Source organism: Chionomys nivalis, chromosome 4, assembly GCF_950005125.1.
Source record: "Chionomys nivalis chromosome 4, mChiNiv1.1, whole genome shotgun sequence".
NCBI lineage: Eukaryota > Metazoa > Chordata > Mammalia > Rodentia > Cricetidae > Chionomys > Chionomys nivalis.
In genome coordinates this window covers 49,947,564-49,973,807 of record NC_080089.1, presented here as the reverse complement: position 1 = coordinate 49,973,807, position 26,244 = coordinate 49,947,564, and the positions used below count along the sequence as shown (strand labels likewise).

Here is a 26,244-nt window from a genome sequence, read left to right as displayed (position 1 = left end):
AGCGCTCTAGGCCTCCACTTATTTCTGACCTTCCATCTTGTCTCCACTAAGGCTAAGGATGATCGTTTCTTTGTTTCTTAGCTCTTGGACTCCCTGATTGGGCACAGTTAAATGGTTCTAGATGATCATACCGGTCTGAGGATAACATTTCATCCCAGCTCTGGTGCCCTCCTGTTAGAGTGATTGATGTTTGGAGATAAACAAAGCAACAAGCTTTTTCTTGCTGTTGGGTAACAAAATTTGCATTGAAGTCAATGTTGGCTAATCCGTTTTCAGTTTGTGCATGGGTTGGCCTGTCACTCTCTACTTTTCATTTGTCAGTGTTCATTTACTTCTGATTGTTGTCTTCGCTCCTACAGTGATAATTACAAATGTGTTCCCTTTCATCAGGCTAGATAGCCTAATTCTATTGGTCATTTAAGAAAGGTTAAATTTAACCCTTAAGCCATCTGCTTCTCAGCAAGATAATTATTTTTAATTTTTAAAATCATATTGATTAGTATGTGTATATGTGTTATATGTTGTATATTGGAAGGGAAGGGTAAGTGTGCCAGTGTGGAGGTCAAAGGACAACTTGGGAGAGTCAGTTCTCAACTCCCACCACATGGGTCCTGGAAATTGAACTTAGGTCATAAGGTGGCATCAGGCATCTTTTCCCACAGAGCCCCCTCATCAAACCAAGGATTTTTGTAAAATTTTAAAATAGACATTATAACACAGAGAGATTAAAAACTGCCCGAGTTGTGGTTTATAGAAATTACTTACTTTTTCTTAGCTTAAAGATTAAAAAAAAAAAAAATGGGGGACTGGAGAGATGGCTCAGTGGTTAAGAGCATTGCCTGCTCTTCCAAAGGTCCTGAGTTCAATTCCCGGCAACCACATGGTGGCTCACAACCATCTATAATGAGGTCTGGTCCCCTCTTCTGGCCTGCAGACATACGTACAGACAGAATATTGTATAAATAATAAATAAATAAATAAATATTTTTAAAAAATGACTTAGAGTACTTAAAGATTGAAAAAAAGATTACTAAACAAATTCTTAATTACAAAAAAAGCCTGAATGTGTTTGGTAATTATTATTTTGCAACAGTAAATATTGACCAACAGTTAGTTATCCTTAGATCCTTAGGCACAGCTTGTGCTGTTGTCTATTCCTTGATGCTCAAACTCATAGTGACCCTTCCGAGCTGGCCAGGGGGACAGAAGCTCAGGCCCTGCTAAATCAAAATCTGCATTGTAGCAGTTCCCAGCTGTATACTGCTGTAACAACAGAAGTCGCTCCTGTGCTTGGTGTTTCCATTACGCAGTAATCATCAACAGCTGATTTACTCTTTATCTGGCTCTTTTGTGCCTAAAACACTGGCCTTTCGCTAATGGTGCTTGGGCATTGGTAATTCATGTTATTTATGATGACAGTAATGGTGGTTTTTGTTATCAGGACAATAAAGGTCAGTTATCTTTCAGAACACAGGGCAGAAATCACTACTAGCCCTAATGTGTGATCCCTGTGGCTTATAACTGGTTACATTAGAGACAGTTCTGTGTCTTGGCTTTTGAGGCCTGGTTTGAGTCCCAAGAGTGTTAGTGACTTAACTCTGGTTAAAGATTCTAGCCCAAACCCTATCTTTTATAAATACTGAAACCATATATAAACCAAATGAGTGAGTGTGGCTGTATTGGGAAATCTTGAAGCTGTTGTGAGAGTGAAACTTCAGAGTACATGCCTAGTGTCACAGGGAGGAAAACAGGCATCATCTTGGCATAACGAGGACAGGGTTGTCTGCATAGCCCATCATGTACTCTTTTTTGGTTTTTAGAGACAGGACTGTATAATCATGGCTGTTCTGGGACTCACTCTGTAGACCAGATTGGCTTCAAACTCACAGAGATCTGGCTGTCTCTGCCTCCCAAGTGCAGCCAGTGCTACCCAGCATGCACTGCCGCTGCCACCACCCGGCTCCATCATGCACTCTTAGAATGAATATAGCTTCCGAAAATGAATGTAAGTGTGAATTAAGATAGAGCTCTATAAACATTCTAACTTCTCATTCACATGGTAAGGTGCTGATAAAAGACCCAATAGGTCAGCATTGCCTGGTACAGAAATGAATTTAAAATCCTTCTTTTCTGTTTAGTGGTAAGGATTGATCTGGATTTTGGGCAGTCTTACCTCCGATTTTAAGTTATATTAAACTCTGCCTAGTGGTATACTTAAGGCTTTGATGGAACAGTTTAAACAAGCACACCTGACCTGTATTTGAATGCAGTTCAACTCAGTTGTAACTGATGATACTTAACATATCAGTGTACAGATCTAGGGTCTAATCTAGGTTTATTACTCAACAAAAAGAACCATAGTATCTTGGAGAAGTAGTGGTGTTAAGGGTTTGGGCAAAGAAGATACAAGATGAGCTTGGGTAATCTTCTGGTGTCCAAAAATACAGGAGTACTTAAAACTAGCTTTAGAAAAACAATGTTAAATGAAGCAGGTTGGAACAGTTGGAATATCAGAATAAATAACAGCAGCATTCTGTTGTAGCTCAGAGTCAGGTGTTTACAACAGTGAGTGTACAGCAGTGTGATGAACATCTCTGTAACAGGGAATTGTAATTAATGAGGTAGTAGACTTAATTTGTGAGATTTGACCATTGAACAATGCAAACATACCAGAATATCACTTTATAGTCCATAAATATGTATTATTCTATATTTGGCATTTTAAAAGTGAGATTTAGGACCAGCAAGATGGCTCCCCATGGGTAATGGGGTTTGCTGACAAGCCTCATGACCTGAGTTGAATCCCTGGAATCCCATGGTAGAAGGAAAGAACTGATCCCAACAGGTTTTCACATGTGTGCCATGGCAGGCACATGCCTCCACACATACATAAACAAGCAAATATTTTTAAATGAAATTTTAAAAGTAGAAATGAGGCCATGCTCGAAAGGAAACATTTTCCCGTTTAATTTTTTCATCTAACATGGCCTGAAATCTAAGTCTAGATTAAAGAAAGGCGTGTCCAACTGATTGTTTCCCTGACCCTTGCCCACAGTTGGAGATGATGGGGTCTGTAACTATTCTGAGTTGTTGTGAGACTTTGCTCTGGACTTTGTCCAGTGGCTAACAACACACATACAGCATGCATGTGTATAGTGAAGAGACAAGCATCTGTGCGTCCCACATCCTGGGATTTAACCCAGCACAGATGGAAATACTGCCCATGGGTACTATGTCGATAGGCCCAGGAAGGTTACATCGCTACTAAACCTGTGCAGCCTTGTTTTTTGGTTTTGTTGGTTTTGTCATTATACACTAAGCAACTATTTAGATTATTAGGTTTCATACATAATCCAGATATGATTTAAAGTATGTAGGAGGATGTGTGGGGGTTGTATGCAAATATTGTCCCATTTCATATAAGGGGTCTGAACATCTAGATTTTGGTACCCACTGTGGGTACCAGTCCCCCAGAGATACTGAAGGCCAGTTGTATAGTCAATTCTGTTTTAGTAAATGGTAATCAGAAATCGTGAATGTTCCTATTTCATCTACATGCTCACTCCTTACTCATTCACTGTATGCTATTTACAGAAAGCTATAGGCTATGAATGAAGAAAATTATCCAAATTTTATGAAGAAATATAAATGGCCTTTTAAAATGCTTTTCATTGCCATTTCTTTAACCTGACAGTTATTAACTTGGTCACAAATAGCTATGATCACTGTGTCATGGAAAGATGTAAAGGTGTTGTTAAAGTTTTCTGGTCCATGTCTCCAGGGTCATAGCCAGCCACGTCATCTCTCACAAGTGCTTAACTTTCTCTTGAAATCAGTCTTCTACATTGCTTTACTATAGACTCCTCACAGATCTTAGATTACCACGTGACATGTTCGATAAAGCCCCTTTAAAAGGCATAAAGACTTGGGCTACACCTGTAGCTTTCCTTGCATGCATGAGGCCCTCGCTGCCATTTGCTCAGTACACAGTATGTCTCAGTGGCATTAGTACTTTTTCTACTTAACTGTTAAAACACTTACCAGGTTATCACAAATGTAATTTTGGAAGTGCTCTGGTAAAGGTTCTCGGATGTGGGCAGTTATGGTTCTGTGACAATTTAGTGAGTCTGGCTGCTATTCAATATGGCTCTGACTGTTCTACAGAATCAAATACATAAGTGTCCATTTAGTACCACCTTTTTGTAATGGAACAGGATGCTTTCTCTGCCTACATCTGTACAGATTAGATTGGACAGGGCTACCCTACTCACAGTGATTCCTCCTCAGTTCTTACTGTCTTACTAAGAAATGTACCAATGAGTGACCTCAAGGCTACATGCCAGGCTGTCTTCCCAACAGGCTTGTGTCCTCCCTCCGCAGAGTTCAATTCACCTGGTTGTCCAGAAATTCCATTGACTCTTTAAGACATTGAAACTTTTACCATGCTGCTTGGAGAGTATCTTCAGTTTACATAGACCGAAGAACTCATCTTGCCATTGTGGTTTAAAATGCACTCATCCCTGTGCCTACTTCAGGTTCTGCAATCAGTCTTGCATTCCAGAGTTGGTTGTATCTCTTCTATAGGAAATTAATCTTTTCCTCTTTAAAGTAGACCTGAGTATCTAATTCCTAACTCATTCTAGAGTAGTTTTTCTAAAAGATTAGAAACATCTCTATGCATGAGTGATTTGGTGGCAGGAGTAGCTATTCATTGAGTTCAGATAAAGAAGACAAAGATCTCTGGGGTGGTGTAAAGATTTATGTGGTTGGCACCCCTGACCTCATATGTCCTCATATGCCCCACAGGCATGGGCTGAGGCTTTTTCCCAGATGCACCATCTTTTCTCTCCTGCGCCTTATGCTCCTGCTGGCTTTTCTGCTTCTCCTGTGTAGTTCTGTGTGACCTCTTTCTCCTGAAGGCAGTAGTGGTAACAGTGGTCTCACAGAAGCAGCACTGACATTTCACATCTGTGTTCTGGGCATTTTACATCGTTAATCATTCATCTTGCCGGGCGGTGGTGGTGCACGCCTTTAATCCCAGCACTTGGGAGGCAGAGGCAGGCGGATCTCTGTGAGTTCGAGACCAGCCTGGTCTACAAGAGCTAGTTCCAGGACAGGCTCCAAAACCACAGAGAAACCCTGTCTCGAAAAAACCAAAAAAAAAATAAAATAAATAAAAATAAATAAAAAAAAATAGGTATAATCATTCATCTTCACTGTATTTTATCCGGGCAGGTTGATTATTCTCACTGGTATAGATTTGGAAACATAAGCTTCAGAGAAGTAAAAACCTTTCCTATGGCACTAGAGTTAGAAAGAGATAAACTGTAAGTCAGTTCTAGTTCTCCTTAATTTTGTAGTTATTTTTCTCTTCCATGAAGCAGAGATGAGATGGTTACAGTCATTACTGTGCCTGCTGCCCACCTGTTCTTAGGTCAGCAGGCTGAGAGACTATTTTCTCCAAGTTACTAATGTGTGTTGTCTCAAGGCACAAAGCAGGAGTTTATGTTAGCATATTGGTCCCGCATAACAGCTGCCATCTGGGCATGTTTATGATTGCAACTTTGCAGGTGGGAAAACTAAGGTTCACAGGTGCTGACCCTGTTCCCAAAGCCAGTCTGTCTGACAATGGAGACTGGATCCACTCTTCTTTGAGTCTTTGTTTAAGCTCCCTGTGCATGCAGTATTGTGTATATACTAGTGGAGAGCCAGATCCTCTCAGTTTAAGGATTCAAAGCACAAGAGAGTATGGGCCTAACTTGTACAACAGTAGGAATTTGTTTCTTGAGTCTTAACAAAAGGGCAAACATATATCTATGACAACGCACACTGAAAACTTGTATACGTGTGCATATTGAAGACTATGAGTACAGTGTTTGCAGAGTGCATTCTGGATATGAAAATTGTGGATTCGGTGTGACTAAGATTAGCAATTATTTTGAAGTATAATGCCACTACACCCAGAAATGAACATAAGTGACAGTGGTGATGGGTGACTTGTGACTAGGCCATATGCTATCATTTGTTAATGAGATAGTCAGGTGTATATCTGCCTATAGTAGGATGTATGAATCAACATTTAAAGAATTAGTATTTATAATTCTTGGTTAACTCAAAACTGGTATATGTTATTACTTAATTGGGTTCTACTCGTTCACCTCTTTTGGTTTTTCGAGCCAGGGTTTCTCCATGTAGGTCTGGCTGTCCTGGAACTTACCCTGTAGACCAGGCTGGCTTTGAACTTACAGAGATTCACCTGCTTCTGCCTCCCAAGTGCTGGGATTAAAAGTGTGTGCCACCACCACCCAGCACTCATTTAACCTCTTATAGACTATACAGAATAAAAAGTAATCATCAAGTAACCAAGTAACTTACATTCTACAATAATCAAATCCACACAAATAGAACTTTCAGAGAAAAAAAATGGCATGGTTTAAGAACTGGGCTTGTTGACTCACGTCTATAGGTAAGCCCAGCACTTGAGAGGGCAAGGCAGGAAACTGATGAGTTCAAAGCTAGCCCAGGCCACACAGTGAGATCCTGTGTCAAAACAGCATCAAGAACCACGGTTTAAAGTCATTTTCTATCTTTCACATGTTCTGTTTGAGTAGAGAACTCAGCATATATGCATTCATTCAGCAGTGTTCATTTATTGTTAGTTTATCATTGTGGTAGTTACTAGGGGAATAGTACAAGATAGATGTCACCCTCATCTTTATATATTATGACCATAGTGATCCCAAATTATAAAATTAATTACTGAGAAATGCAGTGTAGTTAGAGCAGAAATGAAAGTAACATTTATTTCCATCCCAATAGATTTCGGTTTTGGAAATTTCTTTAAAACTGGTGAACTGCTGGCAACATGGTGTGGCAGCCCCCCTTATGCAGCCCCAGAGGTCTTTGAAGGGCAGCAATATGAAGGGCCACAGCTGGACATATGGGTATGGCTTTATTTTGACATGTTAATGTATCTGTCATGATAATTGGTACTCTGACCTATCTTAGAAGCTCCTGGTACTCAACAGATGAATAAGATTTTATATTCTCCCCATCCAGTGTACTGTAATTAGTCAGAGCATCTGGAAGTGGGTCCCTAGGAAAGAATTTCTAGAGACAAGTGTTATCATTCTAATATCAACAATGACTTGAAGTAATATGGCAAGCAAAGTGACCAAGTTCAGATCATTGGGTATTATTATGCTTACTCTCACCACAGGAAGTGAGAGGGGAACTTCGGAGAGGAAGCCATCAGTCCATGTGATTTTAAGAGCTGTGGCGGTGTGTGGGAAATGAGTGTTTGATGTTCTCTCTGAAAGCGACTGCATTGTTTTCTTCCCTAGAGCATGGGAGTTGTTCTTTATGTCCTTGTCTGTGGAGCTCTGCCTTTTGACGGACCAACTCTCCCTATTCTGAGGCAGAGAGTTTTGGAAGGAAGATTCCGGATTCCATATTTCATGTCAGAAGGTAACAAGCTGTTCATCATATTAGTCGTGTGTTACAGAATTTGTGCTGTATGAAGTTCTAGCCAAAGTTAGTTTCCCTGCTGAGAGTTTGGGTGCCAGATAAAATGACTTAGTCATTTTAAAAGCCATGGAGCTCTTCAACAGCCTCTATGTAGACAAGACAAATTCCAGCCTTCCTCCTTGTAACTGAGAACAGAAGCTACCCAGATTAAGAGCAGCAAGTCTTCCCATTCAGCTTAGGTCTATAAATGGCCCAGTTTATTTTAGACTCCATAGATACAGGCTTATAACCATTTTACTCTATATATGAAATATATCTGCAGAATTAAATGTTTTTAAATTCAAAGTCAACTGGTAGAACGTTGCTAAATTCAGTTGAAATGCCACAATCCCTACCTGTCTTGTTTTGGTCTGTCAAAGGGACAACAGTTTGATTTACTCCTTAGTTTCCATCCTTATCTCATTCCTGAAACAGCAGACATAATTAATGCTCTTGGGAAGGCAAGATCACATAGGCTCTGGCGACAGACTGCCTGGTTGGAATCCTGAGTTCACTACTCCCTGACCGGGCAGTTTGGCTCATCTGTGAAGTGGAGTTGACAGTAATTCCTTCCCTAGAGGTGTCGCGAGGATGATGAAACTATTCTGCACAAAGCACGTAGCACAGGGCGTGAGAGATGTGAGTGGCAGAAGTCTGAGTTGGAGGAGGGTGGTGAAGAGTTTGCTGTTCATAGCTGCAGCTGCAGTGTACATAATGTAATCGGAAACAGAGCTGCATACATGGTCCTTGGCAACACTGATGAGAAGAGCAGCAGCTCACTGGAAAAAACACGGTGCTCTCCCAGCTGCCTCTACTGAACATGCCTTGATACTACTGAGGATTGCTTCATAATCCCTGCTCTGAGAATGGAGCTTAGCATTGTTTTTCCTTAGTGTGACTAGATAAAATGCGCTCGGAAGGCTCTTGTAGTACATAGAGACTTATACTCACGTGTGTTAAAGTATTTGTTTAGCATCTGAACTTGACCAGTCTACCCCACATGCATTCATTTGCCTATTTGTCCTGCTTTCCAGTGAATGATTGGAAAATTAGCATTGTTGTGCAAAATCACATGGGCCATGCTAGTATGCCTGGAGGTGATCTATGCAACTTTTTAACATTGTGTTTTCCACAGATTGTGAACACCTTATTAGAAGGATGTTGGTCCTAGATCCTTCCAAACGGCTAAGCATAGCTCAAATCAAGGAGCACAAGTGGATGCTCATAGAAGTTCCTGTACAGAGACCTATTCTCTATCCACAAGAACAAGAAAATGAGCCATCCATTGGAGAATTTAATGAACAGGTTCTGCGATTGATGCACAGCCTTGGAATTGATCAGCAGAAGACTATTGAGGTAAAGTGATGGAGATATGTCTAGAGATGTTTGAAGGTCTGAAGCTTTATGCTCATACCTGTCTTCCGAGTCTTAGCACATCCATCCCCAATGCCTGAATGTACTGTTCAGGGTACCCAGATGATTACATAGAGTCTGTTTATAATTGCTGTTATTGAATCTCTAAACCCTTCCTTCACCCTTTCTGCCAAAAAGTCTAAGAAAAGAATTTTCAGAGGATTTGGAAAAGGCCAAGTCTGAAGCTTAAAAATAGAATGTAAGCTGGGCATGATGTTGCACACCTTTAATCCCAGCACTCTGAGGCAGGCAGATCTCTGTGAGTTCAAGGACAGTCAGAGGTACATAGTGAGACCCTATCTCCAAAGAAAACAAGGTTTTGCTAAAGTGAAACATGAAGTTCCATATTGGTATTAAACTAGTTAATATGAACTACAAATGTATATATATGGAACAAGACTGAGTTGAACCAAGAACCAAAAGGAAAACATTAGATTAAAGGAAGCCGGTGGGGTTTAGGAGAACCAGAGAAACTAAACAGACAGAAGCAAGTGAAGTTATGATTTAGAAACATTAATGGTTATAGAACGAAGAAAACTTTGAACCTGGAAATTTCCTTTTGGCTTTTCTTTCCTATCTAATAGTTAGCATGCTTGTAGAACATACACAGCATACACAGGACCTGCACAACAGCCCCCTCCCCCAAAGCAGAACAGTGCTTTTATGGAGACTGTTTCTTGTCTCACTTTGTGCGTTGTGCACTCAGTGATGTTTTCCCATGCTTATCCATGGAGTGGATCCTGGATAGTAGCTTTTGCAGGGTGTTTCCCTGAGGGTTTCCTGGATCTGTGTTACCCCCAAACAGCACCCACATGGATTGTCAGGTGGGATTAGAAGCCAAGAGAAGTTTCTCTGTTGGATTGGCATCCCAGAAAAGCTGGCAAGCCAGAGATGTGAAAAATTTGGGAAGCAAGTTTATTTTCAAGGTTTCCAAAGGGCGGGACTGCAAAAACAAGGAAAATATTACCTAAGTACGTAGACACAGTGTCTCTCCATCTAGCATCCAGATGTCATTCTCCAGCCCAGAATAATACCAGCAAGCTCAGGAAAAAAACTTGGTTCATTCACTTCAGAGTTTTCAATGATTGGATCTTTGCCTGAAGTTACAGAGTTAGAACTTTGGGGCACAGGGTGCTGACCAATCTTAAACCTAGTGCTGGGAGATGGGTGTCTACATGGGGCAGTCATGGCATTTTTCTCCTAATGCAGGAACATGAATGGATCCCAAAATAAATAGGACCAGATAGTTGCTTAAAGATGTCACCATTGATTGAGCAATACTAGAGACCTGAATGTACGCCTTCCTGTCTAAAGTCTAGAAAGGGGTTTGTTGTGAGGTATACTTTGCTACTGATTTTTTTTTAAGTACCTTAGTATCCAAAATTAAGTGAATGAAAATATAGATCTATAATCTCAAGCCAAAATTATTTTGGAAATTCATGTGAGTAAATCTGAGAGGGCTCACGTGTACCCTTAAGCTAAACGTCATGGCAGCAGGAGCACATGGCACACGTGTACCCTTAAGCTAAACGTCATGGCAGCAGGAGCACATGGCAAGGGCTGCTCCTCACTTCTTAGAAAACGAGAGCAGGGGAGGCTTTGTGATTTTATTTTCAGGACACATAGCTTACCCTCCCTTTTAAGAAGGTAACGACCTCCTGGTTGGTTTTTATAGTTCTATGCCTTCAGCACCTGTTTTCTCTTTCAGTCTTTGCAAAACAAGAGCTATAATCACTTTGCTGCCATTTATTTCTTGTTGGTGGAACGTCTGAAATCACATAGGAGCAGTTTTCCCGTGGAGCAGAGACTTGATGGCCGCCAGCGCCGGCCTAGCACCATTGCGGAACAAACAGTTGCCAAGGTAACGACCCATGGAGTCATTAGTCTCAGCTGTGCATGAGGCTTTTTATGTTGGACACATTTTCCATCTTTTGGTACAAAAGGTTAGGATCTCATCTTTTTTTTTCTTTGATCTCATCTTCTGAAGTATTTTTCTAGAAAGTTTCAACCACTGTCATTCACTAGGTTCTCAAAACTTTTAGCACCTTCCTGCTTCTAAGGATTAACTTTATTTTAAGTCCTTTTCTTTAAGAGATGTTATCATTTAATCATTTGCTAATCTTGAGAAATAATGTAACTAGCCTGTACTTTCAGTTCATTTAACAGAATTTTATTGCAGATTGACCATGTGCAAGCTGCTGTTACTAGGTGCTCTGGGAGTTTGAATGTATGGAATGCCATCGTGTTTCTCAGAGCTGTTCAGTAGAAGCAAAATAAAGCCAGAATCACCTGAGGTCTTGGGCAAGGGCGAGAGGCTCATCTGAATAGGGAAAGCTTCCTGGGAGAGATGACATTTCAAACAGATCTTCACGGAGGTGTGAGATTGTGATAAAGACATCATTCTGACTAGAAGGAGATACACACAAGGTGAACAGAAGTGCTCACATGGCCCACAGTAGGCTTTGTTCCTGTGAATTTAGTCCATTTGAACTGAAGGCTAAGAAAATAAAAATTTGAAGTGGTGAGTGGAAACCATACTGTGAAGAGCTGTAAATGCCAAGGATGACTTATAAATGAGGAAGCAATAACAATCTTATGAAGGCCATAAGCAGTTAGCATGGGAGCATTGGAAAGGATGGCTTCTTAGGGAAGCGCTACAGGAGATAGTTGCTTGTTTGGAGACAGGATCTCACTGGCTGGCCTGGAACTTGTTATATAGACGTAGGCTGGTCTCGAATTTACAGACATCCACTTGCCTGTGCTTCCCAAGTACTAGGATTAAAGACATGTACTACCATGCTCAGTCTGGGAAGAGCAAGAACTTCTGAAGAATACTTCTGAGATTCTTATGCTAATGGAGATGCAGGATGCTAAAGACTTAATGTGGTGCTAGTAGAAAGTGAGGGAGGGCTATGAAAGGTGGACCTGAGTGAGCTCAGAAGTGACTAGAAAGCTCCCCTTAGTGGTGAAAGCGAGTCCCAGATTCTGTGCCTCACTTTACCTGTTCTAAAATGGGAATGACACTGAATGCTGTGACGAGATGAGCTGCCATCTGTGAAGCAAATGCCGAGTATTTGTTCCACAGCAGAGTTAGAGTGACATCGTCCTTGAAGGCCTGAGGGCACAGTGAGGACATGGCTAGGAAAACAATGTGGTCTGAGAGATCTAGGACTCATGTGTAGAGGCTGGGAATGGAGTGCTGTCTTCCCATTAAGATGCCGGCCAGCATCTGTAAGTAGCACTCCCTGTTCAACAGAATCATAAACGTACAGGAATATAAAATTTACATTGATTCTACAGAAGATGAAAAATAAGGGAATAAAAATTCTTGATTATCTAACATATTTTATAAATAAAATAATGTATCAATAGAAATGTGAGAGAATAGTATACCAGTATAGCTCCAGATATTTGGATCAGAGTCTTTCTGAGCACTTGAGAACTTTTAGAATTGATAACACTGCTTTTAAATAGGTTGGGAAAGGAAAAAGAACCCCTAAGCTGTGTTGATGATAGTGAGCTATGGTGAAGCCCTTCCTACATACAAGTGTGGCCGGACAAAAAGATAGGAAGCAGGATGCCCCTAGTGCAGTAACATACTTTCTCAGCTAAGTTTCTTTATTCTTCTTAAATTGTCCACAAGTGGTATGTGCCTGTAATCCTGCACTATGGAGAAGAGACTGTGATGGTGTGTGCCTGTAATCCTAGCCCGGTGGAGCCTGAGACAGGAGGATTCAGGGCCAATGCCAGCTGGAACTCCAGAATAAGACTTTGTCTCCAATAAAAGAAAAAATTGTCAAGGAAAATGTGGTGTGCTTAATCTGATACAACTCAGTCCACCATAGAGAGTCAGAATTCTAGGGAGACAGGACCTTGTGATCAGATGTGGGCATCTCATTTCCAGTGCAGTATTTTCAGGTAAGGCTTTCCCCACTCTTAGGTGGAAGGAACAGATAAGAAACTGGAAAACTAGAAATCACACCTTTCAGTTCACCCTTTGATTGAAAAACTGGTGATGAGGTAAGAATGTACTAAATGTACTTTATTAGGAAATGAAAGTATTGCGTGGTAGCCAAGAGATTAAATTGACTAATTCTTGAAAGAGAAAAAGTACCCAAGACATAAGCCCAAAGAAGGACGGAAGAAAAGCTGCTCCGTTATCATGCTCAGACAGTCTGTAGCGTTGTTTGTGGTGTTTCCCATATACTGTTGTTTTGTTCTTTTTTCATGCACTATATATGATGATATTAGTATCAGAATATATCCTGTATAAAGTATATTTAAGTATATACTTTAATACTCAAAAATTCAATTAAATACTTAAATATTCAAATGTTTGAAATGTACAGTAAGACCATACATACTCCTTCCTACTTAAAAATTACCAGTTTAGCTGAACATGGTGTACATATTTAATCACAGCATTTGGAGACAAAAGCTACTGGATCTCTATGAGTTCCAGGCTGGCCTAGTCTCCATAGCAAGTTCCAGGGCTACATAGATAGACCTTGTCTCAGAAACATACAAAAAAAAAAAAAAATCAGCTTAAAATTCCAACTGGAAACAATGAAACACCAAAAGTGCATCCAATCCTGTCCAGTTGTTTTGTCCTTGGAGTCATTTTAAGACTGGAAGGGAGAGAATTAACATTGCTAAGCTGAGGGCTTCACGTGTTACCTTTTGGTCTTAACTTCACTATGAAGTAGTATTACACTTATTTTTACAAATATAGAAAAGTTTCAGAGAAAGATTGCCTGATTAAAGTCATCGTACAATTAATAAGTGACAGAACCAACAATCAAGCCCACACCTTGAAAAAGAAATAGAATTTCATAATTTTGTCCCTTTTATTTGTCTGATTTTAAAGTCACCATCCTATATATCCTTGTAACTGTAGCAGAGCAAACAGAGGCTGTTCCTATTCCTGATATCGTCTGCAGTGACAATTGTCCCCTTGGATGCTTCAGTGTCTGTTATGTTCAAGATCTAAGAAACGATTCTGCCAGTTCTTAAGGACTGTGGATAGAAGGACCATCCAGGAGCTTCAGCAGTAAAATCCATCATGGCCAATCGTGAAAAGGAAAGGCTCTTTTAAATGATTTTTTAAAAAGAGTATAATCCTTGTTTATTTAAAGCACTTAACAAAGGAGACAGAAGAATGGATGAACTACCCACAGGAAGCCAAGGGTGGTGGTGGCACCTATACCCCAGAACTTAAGAGGTAGAAGCAGTAGCCCCAAGTTGATAAGAGAGAAAAGACAGACTAGACCCAGAGCTCTGTGTAGAAGGCTGGTTTCAGGAACAGGATTCTGTAGCAATGAGTGTTTCTTCAGACTGCATCTTTTCAAAGCAAGGGGATCTTCCTGTCACCTGAATAACTGCTTCTCTCTCCTTCTTTTCATGAGGAGAAGAAATAGGGGGAAAAAAACAGTTACTTCATGTACCTTCTTTATAGCTAGCTGTGGGGCTTGTGTGTATCTGGCTCTGGCTCATTGTTGAGTTCCTATACTCTGGGGCAATTTATTTTTCTTTCTTTTTTTTTTTTAAATTTTTCAGTTAGTATATTTAAAGAAAGAAAACAATAAAAAAAAAAAAGAAAAGAAAAAAATAGAACTTTGTTGAATTGAGACAAAGATAATTCTTTGATTCCTTACAAAGGCTATCTGGATTGTTGCCTGTGTGAAAGGTATATCTCTCATTATGAGATAGGAACAAAATTCTGTACAATTTACTTCAGAATGTCTGATTATTGAGACTTAAATTAGTGCTTACCGTGCATGTGCATGCACACATACATACACACTCACGACCGAGTCTTCTGGAGTTGCAGTGGATAACACTTTATCTTTTATTCACCTTAAGAAGACTTACTAACTGTGAGAGAAGTGTGCGTGTGTGTAGAACAAGAAGTGACAGTGTTTCCACACTATCTGTTCTTGCCATATTTTCAGGCACAAACTGTGGGACTCCCAGTGACCTTGCATTCACCGAACGTGAGACTGATGCGATCTACCCTCCTCCCACAGGCATCCAATGTGGAGGCCTTTTCATTTCCAACATCCAGCTGTCAAGCAGAAGCTGCCTTTATGGAGGAAGAGTGTGTCGACACTCCTAAGGTACAGCTGGTGCGCTTGAGATGCAGTGCGGAGTGGCTGGAGACTTCAGTTTGGAGTGTAGTGTTGTAGTGTGGTTCTGCTGGATGTACTTTGGTGAAGAACTCTATTAAAACGTTTAAAGATCAGCTCTCACCAATTGAGTAACAACTCTCAGGCCACATGAGCCCTCTACTTTTTCCTTCCCTAACCAGTTCCTCTACTCTCCCAGGTCTTAAGATTTCTCGTAAGTGTTTTGGGTGCATGAGTGGCTGGGTAGGGTATGTTGGTTGATTTAACAAACTATGATTTTAAAAACAAAAGATCACCTTTTCTACTGAATTACACTTTGTTATTGTTGCCTCTCTTCGGCGCAGCAAACTGTAAATACAAAGTGATAGGATCTCTTTTTAACTGAGCAGACATCCTTTTCGGTTCAGCTTGGGCATGCCTTAAGGGTTTAGTTTGTATTTGGTGCGTTGTATAAAGTTGGCTGTTAGGAAATGGAAGATAACTGCTTCTTTCATACAGTGGCTTTTTTCTGACTTCTAATATAAGTAGTATATACTCAGTACCAAGTGCAGTACATATGATCGATCATATTAAAAGGAAACTGTCATAAAATATAGGCCTTGGAGTGTGCTAAGCTGCTCTTTACTAAGCTGTGTGAATTTGGACAAGGTTATTCTCTTTCCTCTGTATAAACTAGGATACCCATTTTAGGAGACTGTTAGGAGAATTAAGTAAGATAATCTGTGTAGTTTAGGGTAGATTTTAAATAGTCAACAAATAGTTTTCCCATGTTTTAGCCTCTTTAGGTAATAAAAACATGAATCAGTCATGAACTTGCCTAACAGCCTGCTAGGCTGTGGTCTAACAAAAAGGATATTAGATGGAACTGAAACAGCATGCCAGCTGCTTAATAAATTGATAACATTGTCACATAAGTCAGAGTGAAGCTAGGAAGAGGCAGAGGATTTAACTTTGTACTTGATCAGGAAAATTTGGGGGTAACTCTCAGAGCTGGAGATGCAGAATCGAGAGAATCCACAGGTCTGGAAACGAGAGTGGGACATCTTCAGTGAAGGGAAGAGCTGTTCAGAAGGAAGTTATAGGTAATCAGGTTCAACCAACTCGAGTAGTTTTTCAGTCTGAAGGAAAGGGCATGTAAAAGAAAACTGTAGAAGTAAAGATGTATGTGTTAGTTTTGAATGGCAAGCAAGCAGTTTAGGTCTCTGGGCAGTGTTCTAGGTGTGGAATGTGGTAAAGTATAGGTGAGTCAGCTGATAGGATAGTCAGCACGACTGAAGATTTCTGAGCAAGGAAACACTATATGCATCCTGTTCTTGGAAATTCTTCCTGAATGGTTCTCTAGCAAGCACAGGCTAGAGGACAAAAAAAAGGGGGTGGGGGAGGTAAGCATGGTTCAGCAGGGCCTGAAATATGGGAATGACCATTGAAATGCGAGAAGAGGGGATGGTAGCAGTGGGGTTGAAAGGATAGAATTCCAAACCTCCAGCAATATTTTGAGCCTAGACAAATGGGATGGGAAATGCCATTCAGTTGAGACCTCTGGGTGTCAGGCAGACTCCTAAGTTATACAAGCCTAGCTGGAGCACAGTGGCCGTGGCAGCTCCATGCCAGACTGTCAGAGCAGGTGTTAAGCCAAGTTGCTGAACAGGAATAGTTACTGTCCAGCTCTAAAGATGAGTCTGCTTCCTGTGGACAGTCTGTTTTCTATGCCTGTGTTTGCCTAGCATTACACATTAGTGATATATCCATGCTCAGCATTTAGACATAAATTAGGGCAGCATAATTCGTTTTTAAGATCTAATTCTCTTGAAGAAATTAAAATGCAGTGTGTTGAAGTCTTGTCTGTAAGGGCACCAGGCCCAAAACACAGATTGGGCACTATCTGCTGTAATATATAGGGCAAGCTATTTTTAAAGCTTGTGATTGTTACAGTTACTAGGAAACAGACAGGAAATGAATGGTTTTACAGAAGATATAGACAGTTGCTAGATGGTATATTCTCATTTGTAGGAATAAGAGTGTCAATCTGAAACTGGCCCCCACTCTGGCAATGCAACCATGAATTCATATAAGCCATAAACATCCACAGGACTTACTGTGGATCGTTTATTATGTCCTTCTGGCTGCCTCTTTCTTTGAGGCCCATAATCAAATGCACACACAAAAGAACCTTTTACTTCCTTTGTTCATATTCCTTCATATACATTCACTATAACCCAGCTGTTTTCTGAAAGAAATATCATAGCTGTATATATTGATAATTCCATTTCTGCTTGCAGTCAAGGACTAGTACTGTACATTTTTTTAAACATCACCTCTCCTTCCCTTAATTGTTAGGAAAATCTCTTAAGAAGTCTGTCTTGAAACTTTGACTTGGGATTTCTGGGGCAGGAGGGGAAGGCATCTTTCTGAGAAGTAACTGAAACCCTAAGGACATAGGGCCCATAGAGAAATGACAGTTACACAAACAGTGTCGAATAAACCTCTCATGTACACACATTTCAGTCCATATCGAACACTATTAGAGACTGTAATAAAAAGATTTCCACGTTCACACCTTCAGTAGCTGGTTGACGAGGAACCCATGAGATAAACCTTGCAAATGCAAGTGTGGTAGAGACATCCTGTGTCTAATTGCACCTTAATACCTACACCATGAAAGTGGTACATACAAGAGAAGACTGGAAAAGTCAACACTCCAGAATCTTAGTAGTGTTAACCTCTAGAGGTTTTAGGGGAGAAATTTCACTTTCACTTCTGAATTTAAAATTTAAAATTACAATTTGAAATAAAAATAAATAAAACTAGTCATAATCATGCATGATAATATGAAGAGAATAAAGATAAAATTAATTTAGCTATAATCTCACTACTCAAAGATAACCCATTTGATGTCATGCTATAAATTGGTGGGTAAGATGTAGGACTCAGTAGATGGGAAGAGTCTTAAAATTATTCTCTATTGTATGTAATTCTATATCTTCTGTATCTTATGAGAATTTTTCCATGTCATGAAGTAGTATTTGTAGGCATAAGCTTTAACAATTATGTAATCTGTTGCTTTATACATCTCTTTAACTGAATGCTTTAGCAGGCTTTTTCTTTTGTGCCACCAACCAACTCCCAAATCATGACATGGAAACTTATTATTAGTTATGAATGCTCAGCATTAGCTTAGGCTCATTTCTTGCTAGTTTTGTAACTTACCCTGTTTCTCTTCATCAACGTTTTGTCTTGGGGCTTTTTATCTTTTTCTTTCTTTCTATATGGCTTATTTTCCTGCTTCTCAAGTCTGACTGGCAGCTGCCTGGCTTCTGACCCTGTGCGTGTTCCTCTCTTTCTCCCTCATTCTCTTCTCTTCTTCCCTCTTTTTCTACTTAAGGCTAGATTTCTCTTCTTATTTATTCCTCCTGCCCACCAGCCCCACCTATGCCTTTTCTGCCTAGCTATTAGCCAATCAGCTTTTTATTAGGCCAATCAGATGCCTTTGGCAGGCAAGGTGAAACAAATGCAACACATATTTACATAATTAAACAAATGCAGCATAAACAAATGTAACACACTTTCACATAGTCAAAGTAATATTCTGTGGTTGGAGGCTGCTCGTTTGTTCCCTGCCACCCAGACCCAAAATAATTGCACAGAAACTGTATTAATTAAAACACTGCTTGGCCAATCATCACTTAGGCATATTGTTAGCTAGCTCTCATATCTTAAATTAACCCATTTCTATTAATCTGTGCATCACCATGAGGTTGTGGTCTACCGGCAAGGTTCCATCAAGTTCCCATGGGCGTTGTTCTCCTTTGATGGCTACATGGCATCTCTCTGACTCCGCCTACTTTCTCCAGCATTTAGTGTAGTTTTAAACCTACCTCTGTTCTGCCCTGCTGTAGCCCAAGTAGCTTCTTTATTCATTAACCAATAAATTCATAAATTGAATAAATTCATTAACCACAGTAAAAACAAATGTAACACTGATGTAGGAGGGTCTTCTATCTATCTGTTGTTTCATTGGTTAATTAATAAAGAAACTGCTTGGCCTGATAGGGCAGAACATAGGTGAGTGGAGTAGACAGAACAGAATGCTGGGAAGAAGGCAAGGCAATGAGGCAGATGCTATAGCTCTCCTCTCCAAGATGGACGCAGGTTAAGATTCTTCCCAGTAAGCCACCACCTCGTGGTGCTACACAGTTTATTAGAAATGGGTTAATAAGGATGTGAGAATTAGCCAATAAGAGGCTAGAGCTAATGGGCCAAGCAGTGTTTAAAAGAATACAGTTTCCGTATAATTATTTTGGGTAAAGCTAGCCAGGTGGCAGAACGTAGCCCCCCGCCCCCATCACTACATAACACATCTTTGCTTGGTTAACCTAATATTCCACAACAAAACACCTCTTGTTGAACACAGTTATTTCCTTTATCTTGCAGCCTTAAATAGGTTGATGGTAGTTAATTTTAGGTCCAAATCTGTAACTACTGTGCCCTGTTACTTAAGTACACATTTCTAAGCCAAGTGTTAGTGCACATATAGCCAGGACTTAGAATGGGGCAAGAGAGCAGAAGTACAGAGGCACTTGGGGCTCTATAGCAAAGCACTGGCTTTAAAAAGAATTTTCTAGCATTGTAATTTCTTTCTTTCCTTCATCACCTGTTTAATTTGACTCAAGTCAGGGGGGAGAAAGTGTTGTAACATTATTCTTATGCTTTGTTATTGAAAAGCACTCCCCTTTGTTTAAAAAAAATGTATCAGCCTTTAATCCCAGCACTTGGGAGGCAGAGGTAGGCGGATCTCTGTGAGTTCGAGACCAGCCTGGTCTACAAGAGCTAGTTCCAGGACAGGTTCCATAGCCACAGAGAAACCCTGTCTCGAAAAACCAAAAAAACAAAAAAAAAATGTATCAACAAAGTGTATTGAGCTGTAAAGGAACTATTATTTTTTTCTGAATTATATTAGCTGATTCTCCCAACAACTTTACAACTATTTTACAAATGAAAAAAAAAAAACAAAACAAAAAAAAGAGCTTAATTGGAGCCTAAGCAACTGACTTGCAAGTGACGAAGCTTAGCACCTGCTCAGCATGTGCCCCATTTGCCAGGCACATGGAATGCAATGGAATAAGGTCTATTTCTCTCTTCCAACTCACTGGCTTATATTATGCTTGGTGTACTGTATGGACCCGCTCACCTGCCCATGAAATACCATAAGCTGCATAGCTTAAACAACAGAAATTTTGTTTCTCATAGTTCTGGATGCCAGAGGGCAAGATAGAGTTAGTTCCAGCTGGTTCTGTTTCTAAAGAAGTCTCCCTCCTGTTTTTAGACAGTCACCTTCTCACTCTGTCTTGAGACATCACACAGCCTTTCCTGTGTGTCAAGGGGTAACTGAGAACAAACTCTCTGATGTCTGATGTTTTTTCTTTTTCACTTTTTTTTTTTTTTTTGAGACAGGATCTCACTGTGAAGCCAAGGCTGGCCTCAGACACTTAACCCTCTTGCCTTAGCCTCCTGAGTGCTGGGATTATAGGTATGTACCACCATACCTGGCTTTGTTTGTTTGCGTCCTTTCTTATTTTATTTTTTTAAATGTGTTTTATTTTGAATTGTGGGTATGTGTCTGTGGGTATGTACATGTGAGTGTTGGTGCCCACAGAGGCGAGAGGTATCAAATTCCCTAGCGCGGGAGTTACAGGTGGTTGTGAGCATCTTGAGTGCCGGGAAGCAAACTTGGATCGTCACAGTATGCATCTTAGCTGCTGATCTTTCTCTCCAGCCCTCAATGTGCCTTTTCTTATAGAGATGCTAATCCTATTGGGCCAGGGCTTTGCTCACTTACAGGCCCCATCTCCAAATATAGTCAACTTGGGAATTAAGGTCAACATACCAATTTAGAAAGGCAGGTTCAAAGGATTTCTGAGTCAGTGCTGGGGCCTCTGAGAGCTTTGACTGCTGTATGTATATCATCTATTGCAAATGAAGTCTCTGGAAAAGAAAGGGTTAGAAACTATACATTTTGCCCACATCTTGAAATCCTCTCATTTAATCTGTCTAGAGTATTTCTAGAGCATAAATTCTTATTTGTAGCAGCTTATGTCATTTATGTAGATTAGCCCAGCATTTTAGTCATACATCCTTGTAGACTGTCTTAGTATATGGGTGAGGGGCTTTGAAGTTTGAGTTCTGCACCATTCTTGCTCTCAGGAAGATGATGAAATACACTAAAGAGGAAAACTTATCTGGGTTATTTTACAGTCAAGTCCCTGGGTAAATTAGCATGGTTGCTGTCCTGGTTAGTTTTTTGTCAACTTGACACAAGGTCAAGTCATTTGGTAAGAGGGAACCTCAGTTGAGAAATGCCCACACCAGATTGACCTTTGGAACATTTTCTTATTAATGATTGATGGAGGAGAGCCCAGCTCACTGGAGGCAGTCCCACCCCTGGGTTGGTGATCTTGGATGTTATAAGAAAGTAGGCTGAGCATGCCATGGGAGCAAACCAGCAAGCAACATTCCACTGTGGCTTCTGCTTGAGTTCCTGCCTTCAGGTTCCTGCTCTGGCTTCCCTCAGTGGACCATGCCCTGGGATATATAAGCCAAATAAATCCTTTCCTCCCAAGATATTTTTGGTCATGTTTTATCACAGTAATAAAAAATTCTAGCTAAGTATGATGGTCAGCTGCTTCAGGAAACCTACTTATGACCAGAGATGCTTACCCATAACTGTCCCCAGATGAAAAGTCTTCAGTGAAAAACCCAACCATTGTTTTATATCTGGAAGAGACTTTATTCAGACATATTTCCTCTTCTGGTTTAGATGAGATAATAAGGTTATATGGTGACAGTTTACAAATTCATAGGAAGCTGGCTTGTTTGACTAAGTCAGGAAAAGGTAACATCTGTGCTGAGGGAAAGAAAGAGCTTGCTTACACCCCGGGAGGTGAGAAGTGCATGTGACAAAGGCTACACATGTAAGGGTGCTGAGTAGATAATTGCTTTAAAAGGTCTTGAGAGCCTTAGCAAGCTGACAGTGGACTGCTAAGGAGTCTAGAGTAAGAGTTGTTGGTCATTCTTTCCTGTAAGAAGACTATTAAATATAAAAGATACACGTATCTGGCCTGGGCCAAGAAGAGAATGACAGCTGCTGGCCAGATTTCAGAATTCCTGCTTTCTGTACCATGAGAGGATTGGTGTGATCTGGGGAGAAAGCATCAGCTACCTTACCAGCATGAAAGCTTTCGCCTCAGATGCTTGTGGAATCAGCTCCTCCAAGCAAACAAAGCTCTGAGTCACCCTACTCCCTCTCCATAAAAAGGACCTTGCAATGCCTTCGGCACCGTAAGAGGAAAGCCTCCTGTGCCTGGCATAGGGCAGTTCCACGTCACTTCTCACATATATGAGCTGCCTCTGCCTCAGTGGGAACAATAGCTCTACCCAGTGGGTTCCAATTGAAAGTACCACAGAGAACTGACTCCTTTGCTGGCTGCTCCTGAGCAGCTATTCATAGGAGAAAGCAGATTGATTTCCACAGGGGAATAGTTAAAGTAATGAGATAAATAATTGCCTGCTCTTTGGGGCTTTTACCAGCCAGAACTTGAAACCACAACTCCCCTTTGTATGCTGTTTTGCTGGCCATTAGGTGGTTTGCTTGGCAACTGTGGGAAGGCAGTGTGCTCATTCAGGATCTGTGCCGAGCTCTCCCTATGGGATAGGCCCGTAGATGGTGTGTGAACTGCTAGTGGGTGAGGATTCTGTGCACTGGGGCTTATTAGCCTCTGCTGGAATTAGGAGCCGTGAGTCATTTGTTATTCTATAATGGAAGGTCTTGGCTGTTTGCCATTTGAATTTTTTCAGTCTTTTTTGTGGTATCTGTCTGTCTACAAAAAATTCTTACTTTCCATTCCTTAGGCACATTTGAATCAATTTAAAAACAAAATATCAAATAGATCAGTACTTAAGATATGAACATAAAAGTATACCCAGAATCAGTATGTTTTGTGGTTGAGAATTAGAATGTCAGTGATTATTCTCTCAGCCATGAGACATTTGCTCTAGAAGTGAAAAGAAGCTCATCTTCCTCTTCTGTTTTCCTTATTTAAAAAATAATAATAACTGGTAAGCCTTAAGCCAGCACATTCTATTCATCTGTAAGCCACTGGAAAAGTGGTTATTGTAATAGTGATGACTCAGAGTAACCTGGTGGCAGTGCCAGTCTGGGTCTCTGCGCATTGTAGTTGACTTGCCTTCATTTCTTATGGCTGTGCTGCCATTGCAAGTAAATGCATACACTTTAATATTTTACTTTATTTCTCATTTGCCTTAATTAAGTCTCGGCCTATTTTTCTGTTGTGGGTGTTCCTCAGCAGTGCAGCAACTGAGTTTCCTCTCACACTGACAGGTGAATGGCTGTCTGCTTGACCCTGTGCCCCCTGTCCTGGTGAGGAAGGGATGCCAGTCACTGCCCAGCAATATGATGGAGACCTCCATTGATGAAGGCTTGGAGACAGAAGGAGAGGCTGAGGAAGACCCCAGTCAGGCCTTTGAAGCTTTCCAGGCCACACGGAGTGGGCAGCGACGGCACACTCTGTCAGAAGTGACTAACCAATTGGTTGTCATGCCCGGGGCAGGTATGGTATCCACCAAGTTAAACCCTTACAGCATCATTTCATACTTAATGCATTAAGAAATAGCAGCCAGCAGGGTGGTGGTGGCACACACCTTTAATCCCAGCACTCAGGAGGCAGAAGCAGGGGATCTCTGTGAGTTCTAGGCCAGCCTTATCTACAAGAGCTAGTTCCAGGACAGGCTCCAATGCGATAGAGAAACCCTGTCTTGAAAGGAGAAAAAGAAAGAAAGAAAGAAAGAAAGAAAGAAAGAAAGAAAGAAAGAAAGAAAGAAAGAAAGAAAGAAAGAAAGAAAGAAAGAGTGGTCATGCTCACCAAGTTCTGAATTTCATCCATAGTCCCTTCCTTTACAGAGCAGATGCCATGGACTGTGGATCAGGTCTACTCAGCAGCTGATAGAAATTAAAAGGGAGTGTCTCTGAGTTGACAGTATACTTGGCTCTCTTCAAGGCCAAGATCTTATAACTAAAGTTTCCATAGGGTTTTCCTCACCAAATTTGAAGATGGTTAAACTAACCAGTAAAAGCATTCTGGAAAGATGGAGGATGGTTTGTGGTGCTGGAATGACTGCAGGTCTTGAGCATGTTAAGCAGCTCTTGGGGATACACTTAGGATCCCCAGCCCTGACAGGAATTTTTGTTTTAGGTGAGTTTTCTGTTTTCCAGACTTGTGAGTACTCCAGTCGTCTTGCCCATCCTGAAAGATTGCAGCTGTCAAGACTAGAGTCTGCCATTTTGTCTTGCTATTTGTCAGTGTGTTTAAAGAAGTTCTATCGGTTTAGGTAGTATCTGTTTTACTTTTTTCTACAGGGAAAATTTTCTCTATGAGTGACAACCCCTCCCTTGACAGTGTGGACTCTGAGTACGATTTGGGGTCTGCCCAGAGAGACCTGAACTTCCTGGAAGACAGCCCTTCCCTGAAGGACATCATGTTAGCTAACCAGTCCTCACCCCGCATGGCATCTCCTTTCATAAGCCTCAGACCTACCAACCCAGCCATGCAGGCTCTGAGCTCTCAGAAACGTGAGGTCCACAATCGGTCCCCCGTGAGCTTCCGAGAAGGCCGCAGGGCATCAGACACTTCCCTTACCCAAGGTAAGTGCTTTCTTTTCTGGCTTTGAAAACTTGAACCAGAGATATGGAAGAAGGTTGTTGTCTTGCTGGTGTGAATGTATAACTAAAAGGCTTATTTTGCTTTGTAAACTGATGTTTGTACTTTGCAGGAATTGTAGCATTTAGACAACATCTTCAGAATCTTGCTAGAACCAAAGGAATTCTGGAGTTGAACAAAGTACAGTTGCTCTATGAACAAATAGGATCAGAGGCAGACCCTAACTTAGCATCAGCTGCTCCTCAGCTCCAAGACCTCTCGAGCAGCTGTCCTCAGGTGAGTGTCCAGGCTCTTCCGAGCACCACACTTGTCCTACAGATGTGTGGTTTTTCAGTTAGAGAGTATCCTCCTAGACCTAACTAAGCTGGCTTTATGGGAAATCCCAAGGTCTCAGAGGTTTTCACGCTGCTCCCAGATACTCAGCACCAGACAGAGGCCTATAGACTCAATGTAGTTTGGGTTCAGAAAGCAGGCAGATTATATATGGACGACTCATTCTCCCTTCACCACACACACACATTGATGATGATGAACATCAGCCAGTTGAGAAGCTTCTTGCCACTACTTTTGATGTGAAATCACTATTAAATATGAAGATTAGTCACATTAAAAATACAACAAATGTTGCTATTATTTGAGCCAATGTTCAGTGCATCAAAGATAGTGATAGTATCATCCTCTGGGCTCACATGTAGATAAGCACCTTCTTATGATACCAGGCAGGTGCTTCTGTTCTAATCTAATACTGACTAGGTAATAGTTGTTAACTTTGTATATATTCTCTGAAAGTGGCCTTCAAGCTACTAGTTAGGTAAAAGCTTTGGGATATTAGGTCATGTGGAGCCCAGATTCCACTCGTCATTTGCAAAGGTGCTTAAACTATAAACTAAAACTTCCTCACATAGAAATTGAAATGTCCACTGCCTTGATCCTTAGGAGGAAGTCTCTCAGCAGCAGGAAAGTGTCTCCACACTCTCTGCCAGCATGCATCCTCAACTTTCTCCACAGCAGAGCTTGGAAACCCAGTACCTACAGCATCGACTCCAGGTGGGCTCTTTCACGCTCTAGGTTTATCTCACTTTGTCACAGAAACCTGGTTTGCATTATTTAAGGTGACTGCTTTATCCCTTATATGCAAGTAGATTTAACCCTACATGAGTAGTTTCTAGAAACATGTTCAGACTTAGCTTTATGTCCTGTGCTGGCAGTAGGAAAGGATATTCCACCGAATGCTAGAAAAGAGAGACCTGGCTTGTTTCTAATTCTATATTTGTGAATAATAAGATGGGATCTCTAATATACAAAGTGCTAACAAGGCTGTCTACATTGGTGCATGAAGATCCTAAGAAATGGTACAACATAGATCCCATTCAGAATGAATCACTCTGCAGGCACTAGGTTTCTCATTGTTCTCCATGAACCTCCTTGTCCTGAAGGAATTGCAAAAGTAGGAAACAACTAGGCTATCA

The 26,244-nt window shown here is 40.9% G+C and overlaps 1 protein-coding gene across 4 annotated transcripts in view; it reads left to right on the top strand.

The window, feature by feature from the left end:
- Sik2 (salt inducible kinase 2) overlaps positions 1-26,244 on the top strand; it is a 106,402-nt gene that overhangs the window by 72,589 nt on the left and 7,569 nt on the right. For 2 of the 4 annotated variants that reach the window (XM_057767824.1, XM_057767825.1), the window contains exons 5-13: positions 6,820-6,944; positions 7,344-7,467; positions 8,642-8,862; positions 10,628-10,780; positions 14,946-15,035; positions 23,440-23,668; positions 24,475-24,759; positions 24,888-25,051; positions 25,712-25,822. In XM_057767824.1, coding sequence (XP_057623807.1) covers positions 6,820-6,944; positions 7,344-7,467; positions 8,642-8,862; positions 10,628-10,780; positions 14,946-15,035; positions 23,440-23,668; positions 24,475-24,759; positions 24,888-25,051; positions 25,712-25,822 — 1,502 coding nt within the window. Of the gene's footprint in view, positions 1-6,819; positions 6,945-7,343; positions 7,468-8,641; positions 8,863-10,627; positions 10,781-14,870; positions 15,036-23,439; positions 23,669-24,474; positions 24,760-24,887; positions 25,052-25,711; positions 25,823-26,244 lie in introns of all 4 variants that reach the window. The other 2 variants (XM_057767822.1, XM_057767823.1) reach the window with 1 other exon arrangement.